Source organism: Scylla paramamosain, chromosome 25, assembly GCF_035594125.1.
Source record: "Scylla paramamosain isolate STU-SP2022 chromosome 25, ASM3559412v1, whole genome shotgun sequence".
Lineage (NCBI taxonomy): Eukaryota > Metazoa > Arthropoda > Malacostraca > Decapoda > Portunidae > Scylla > Scylla paramamosain.
In genome coordinates, this window is record NC_087175.1 from 2,042,501 (window position 1) to 2,047,500 (window position 5,000).

The following is a 5,000-nucleotide window of genomic DNA, read 5'->3' on the forward strand; positions in this document are numbered from 1 at the left end:
TACACATGCACACAAGTTGATGAGTCAAGTATGTATTTGTTTGTTGTCTTCCTCCTCCTCCTTCTCCTCCTCCTCCTCCTCCTCCTCCTCCTCCTCCTCCTCCTTTTGAAAGCTTGTAGTGTAATTAGTTTATTTTTCTTTTTCTTTTTTTCTTTAACTTTGAATCTCAATTTCTTGATGTTATCTGTTTTTGTTTGTTTGTTAGTGTGTGTGTGTGTGTGTGTGTGTGTGTGTGTGTGTGTGTGTGTGTGTGTGTGTACGGGAAGGGGACTGTCAGGTGTACATGTGCGTGTGAAGCGAGAAAGGAACACACACACACACACACACACACACACACACACACACACACACACACGAACTCACCGCTACAGTACACACAGGTGGCCTTTCTTCTTCCTCCAGCGCCTCCGTCTCCTCCTCCTGCTGGTCATCTTCCTCCTCCTCCTCCTCCTCCTCCTTCTGCACCTCCTCCGCCACCTCCTTGTCATCCTGTAGTAGGCGATGAAGTGTTAGATTGGACAGTTGTAGGATGTTGTCAAGAGTTTCCTGAAGGACGTCTTGGTAATCCTGAAGGTGGAGATCCTGCGAGGGAGACACCGTGGAGGTTGTGGAGATGTTGGTACACCCATTAATCTCCTTTGTTTCATTAGCGACAATCTCCTTCATCTCCTCCACTTTAGTCTCCACGCGTTTGAAGGATCCCTGGAGGTGCGTGGCGAGGCGTGCGTGGAAGGAGGAGAGGGAGGAGTGGAAGCCGTCCTGCAGGAGGCGGTGACGGAGAGACAACGCGTGGAGAACAGCCCCTAGTCTTTTGTCCATCGCCAAGTTTGAAATCCTAATGCGGTTGATGACTGCTGCTGTGAGGTAGTGTGTGGTGTTGATGGAGGGTTCAATTAGGTTCTTGAGGTGCCCCACGGCCTCCTGGCACTGTCTGGCACTGGCGCTCCCCTCCTGCAGTCCCTCCTCCACCCGCTCCGTCAGGTTCAGCAAAAGAGATGTGAGGTCAAGTGGAGATGGTGTGGTGGTAATGTCAGTGTTGTTTTGGGTCATCTCCACCATCTCCACCTCATTTTGCTGTCCCTGCAGTGTCTGGTTTACCTCCACCCATGTCTCCTCCACTACCTCCCGAAGCTCCAGTAGTCTCCCGTCCATGTCCTCCACTTTACCTCCAAGGCCCTCCACCTTATCACCAACTTCTCTTACGTTTTCATCCAACACTTCCACGCTTTCCTTCACCTCCACCACCTCCTCGTCCACTTTCACTAGTCTCCCCTGCACGTCTTCCACTTTCCCGGCCAGCTCCTCCACCCTGGCTGTCAAGGACTCCACCAGCGCCTTCAGGTTCACTTCACGCTCTTGAAGAACCAGAGATATAACATCAATCTTTTCCTCAAGGTCATCCAACTTCCCGATCTTTGCTGTCAGACCATCAAGCTTCCTAATGGCTGACTCCTGCCTCACGAACAGTCCTGCCAGGGGGTCTACTGCAGGAGGCGCAGCAGTAGCGTTCATGGTAGCTTCCTCCCCCTCACCATCGCCACCACCACCGTCGCCACCGCTAATTGAAGACAAACGCTGGCTGTCATCATTGTAAGCGCACGTCAACGCAGTTTAACGCAAAGGTTCTAATGTAATACGTGTTCTTTTCGCTTCCACGCATGCGCTGAAGAAGGCGCTGAAGGAGAGAGTGAGTGGACACCCCGCACGCCGCGTCCCTCGGTGTGGGTGTGCGCGGGCGTGAGGGAAGAAGGGAACTGCAAGGGTAGTTGGTAGCAACACTTCTCCTCCTCCTCCTCCTCCTTCTCTCTCCTCCTCCTCCTCCTCCTCCTTCTCTCTCTCCTCCTCCTCCTCCTCCTCCTCCTCCTCCTCCTCCTCCTCCTCCTCCTCCTCCAAACATCCTCGAAAAGCTTGTTTATGAGAGACACACGTGAGGGAAATATCAGGTCTCTCTCTCTCTCTCTCTCTCTCTCTCTCTCTCTCTCTCTCTCTCTCTCTCTCTCTCTCTCTCTCTCTCTCTCTCTCTCTCTCTCTCTATCCTTGTATCTAAGCTAGAGAGAGAGAGAGAGAGAGAGAGAGAGAGAGAGAGAGAGAGAGAGAGAGAGAGAGAGAGAGAGAGAGAGCTTTATTTTCTCTACGATGAAGCAGCAAGGGGAATGAATCACTGTACACACACACACACACACACACACACACACACACACACACACACACTTCCTACTAACCTATTTTCCTCTTTCTTCTCCTCCTCCTCCTCCTTCTCCTCATCTTTCTCATCATCATCAGCATCATTATCATAATATACGTAGTAGTGATGTTGATAATGATGGTGATGATGATGATGATGATGATGATGATGATGATGATGATGATAATAATAATAATAATGATAATAATAATAATAATAATAGTGATAATGCTAATGAGCGCATACAAGGTCTTCTTCTTCTTCTTCTTCTTCTTCTTCTTCTTCTTCTTCTTCTTCTTCTTCTTCTTCTTCTTCTCCTCCTCCTCCTCCTCCTCCTCCTCCTCCTCCTCCTCCTCCTCCTCCTCCTCCTCCTCCTCCTTCTTCCTGTTTTCAACGAAACGAACGAACCCCTGCGAGGAGGAGGAGGAGGAGGAGGAGGAGGAGGAGGAGGAGGAGGAGGAGTACTCGTGAATCTAAACAATTTGCACACGTTGTAAACTTGAAATATTACGTCACGTGTGTGTGTGTGTGTGTGTGTGTGTGTGTGTGTGTGTGTGTATGTTGGGCAGGCAGTCATTGTGTCCGGCTGTTTGTCGTCGTTTCCCTTCGTTTGTAATTTGACATAATTGAGCCTACTTAGTTCTTTAAATCTCTCTCTCTCTCTCTCTCTCTCTCTCTCTCTCTCTCTCTCTCTCTCTCTCTCTCTCTCTCTCTCTCTCTCTCTCTCGTCCTTCTTTTTCTCCTTTCCCTCCTCCTCCACATCCTCCCTCCGCCTTCTTCTTCTTCTTCTTCTTCTTCTTCTTCTTCTTCTTCTCCTCCTCCTCCTCCTCCTCCTCCTCCTCCTCCTCCTCCTCCTCCTCCTCCTCCACAACACTCATCTCTTATCCCTGTGAGAGAATAAACCATACAATGCTCACCAATATAATGCTTGGAGAGGGCTAAGGAGCAAGAAAGGAGCATAGAACAGGCAGTCATTAGGGAAGAGAATACCAAATCACAGGGGAAGGTGTTCAAAAGTTCCCTTGCTAACCTTGATGAAATAAAATTAACTTGATATACTTTCGTTTCTCTCTCTCTCTCTCTCTCTCTCTCTCTCTCTCTCTCTCTCTCTCTCTCTCTCTCTCTCTCTCTCTCTCTCTCTCTCTCTCTCTCTCTCTCTCTCTTTCAGTCCTTGCAGTCTTATTCTTCCTCACTTTCGGTTGCTGGCAGGTAAGCATATTAGTGAAAGGGTTAAGGAAAGATTAGTATAAACCACACAGGTAACTTAACCTCAGTACAAGTTTGATCAAATTGACAACTAAGCTTCCTATGATTATAAGATTAACCCTTTGACTGCCACTCGGTACATCACCCCCTGATTACCTTTACCTTACTCTACTTTACTTGTTCTACAGCCACCTCCATTAATAAATAAATATTTCAGTGATGAAGACAGTACCTCTGTTTGTACTCGCTCGTGTGTGCTTAGTGAAAAGAGATTAGAGGAGGAGGAAAGCATAATCTCACACTTCTAAAATTATGTGGTGTAGTAAAGCAGAAACTCGAGAAATGAAAGAATTAGATAATATTAAAGAAAAAAAAATTATCTGAGGCGATGTTCGAGTTAGTTTAGTTACCCCTTAAAAACTCGGTGAGCGCTCGATTTCTTTTATGTTGATTCCTTTAAGGGGGAACTCAGTAACATTTAAAACAAAGGTAAGGGCGGAGAGATGCGGTATTGTTGAAGTGTGTGTATTGTAACGTGACTTAGTGAATGGTGTGTTTGTTTGTTTGTTTGTTTGTTTTTTGTATCCCTTATTGAACTTTCTCTTCTTTCCTGCTTCGTTTCGTTTTCTTTTCCTCTCCGTTCCTTCCTTTCTTTTGTTATTTTCTTTAAATTTACTTTTCTCGAGCTTCCTTTATCTCTTGTCTCTATTTCTCTTTGTTCTTTTCTACTTTCTCATTTTTTCTCCCTCGCATCATCATCACATTTCTCTCTCTCTCTCTCTCTCTCTCTCTCTCTCTCTCTCTCTCTCTCTCTCTCTCTCTCTCTCTCTCTCTCTCCAGGTGATCACACAGTTTCCGGTGTCAAAATATTGCAGGTGTGAAAAATTGAAGAGGCATCGTCACCTGCCTTCATTAGTGGCGTGACACCTGCATTCTGCCCCTCACGTCTTCCTCCTCCTCCTTATCTTCTTCTTCTTCTTCTTCTTCTTCTTCTTCTTCTTCTTCTGATTCGATCGTTTTATCTCTCTCTCTCTCTCTCTCTCTCTCTCTCTCTCTCTCTCTCTCTCTCTCTCTCTGGTGGAGCCCTAGATGCGTGCGTGTGTGCAGGCGTGCGGGTGACAGCGGCGTGAATGGGGGGCTGCAGGGTGCGGGGCGGGGTGGGGCGGGACTGGGCGGGAGGGCCTGGCACCACCACCACCACCACCGAGGCACCAAGGGGCGGCAGTGTGGTCGAGACAGTGATGGTGGGTGGACGTCGCCGCGCGCGCTGATGTCGGCCTTGCGCCACCCTCTTTCGCGTCTGGCAGGGGTGCGGGTGCTCGCCCTCCTGCTGCTGCTGCTGCTATACCCAGGGCACGCCTCGGCCCAGCACCACCACCAACAGCAGCAGGGAGACCCAGGGGGCGCGGCCTCCGGGGGGCGGCGTGCCCTGGTGACGGTGTCGCTACATATGCAGGACCGTCGCGGCAAGTACACGGAGCAGGAGGTGACGTTGTGGGGCGCCTTCTCCCCCTGGCCGCCGCCGCCCCCGCCGAGGGGAGAGTCATACAGGTGAGGCTGCGGGAAGGGCCTGTGGGACGTCTGGGGGCCTCTCAGGGGACGGACAGAG

At 49.5% G+C, this 5,000-nt stretch overlaps 2 protein-coding genes across 3 annotated transcripts in view; one reads left to right on the forward strand and one right to left on the reverse strand.

The window, feature by feature from the left end:
- Positions 1–1,773, reverse strand: part of LOC135113418 (uncharacterized) — a 6,331-nt gene extending 4,558 nt beyond the window's left edge. For both annotated transcript variants that reach the window (XR_010274831.1, XM_064028675.1), the window contains exon 1: positions 364–1,773. Coding sequence is in view for 1 of the 2 variants with exons in the window: in XM_064028675.1 (XP_063884745.1) it covers positions 364–1,512 (1,149 nt within the window). In the remaining variant the exon portion in view is untranslated. The remainder of the gene's footprint in view (positions 1–363) is intronic.
- Positions 1,774–4,601: 2,828 nt separating this feature from the next.
- Positions 4,602–5,000, forward strand: part of LOC135113420 (E3 ubiquitin-protein ligase ZNRF3-like) — a 32,271-nt gene continuing 31,872 nt past the window's right edge. Inside the window, exon 1 of the mRNA XM_064028679.1 lies at positions 4,602–4,942. The gene's annotated coding sequence lies outside the window, so the exon portion shown is untranslated. The remainder of the gene's footprint in view (positions 4,943–5,000) is intronic.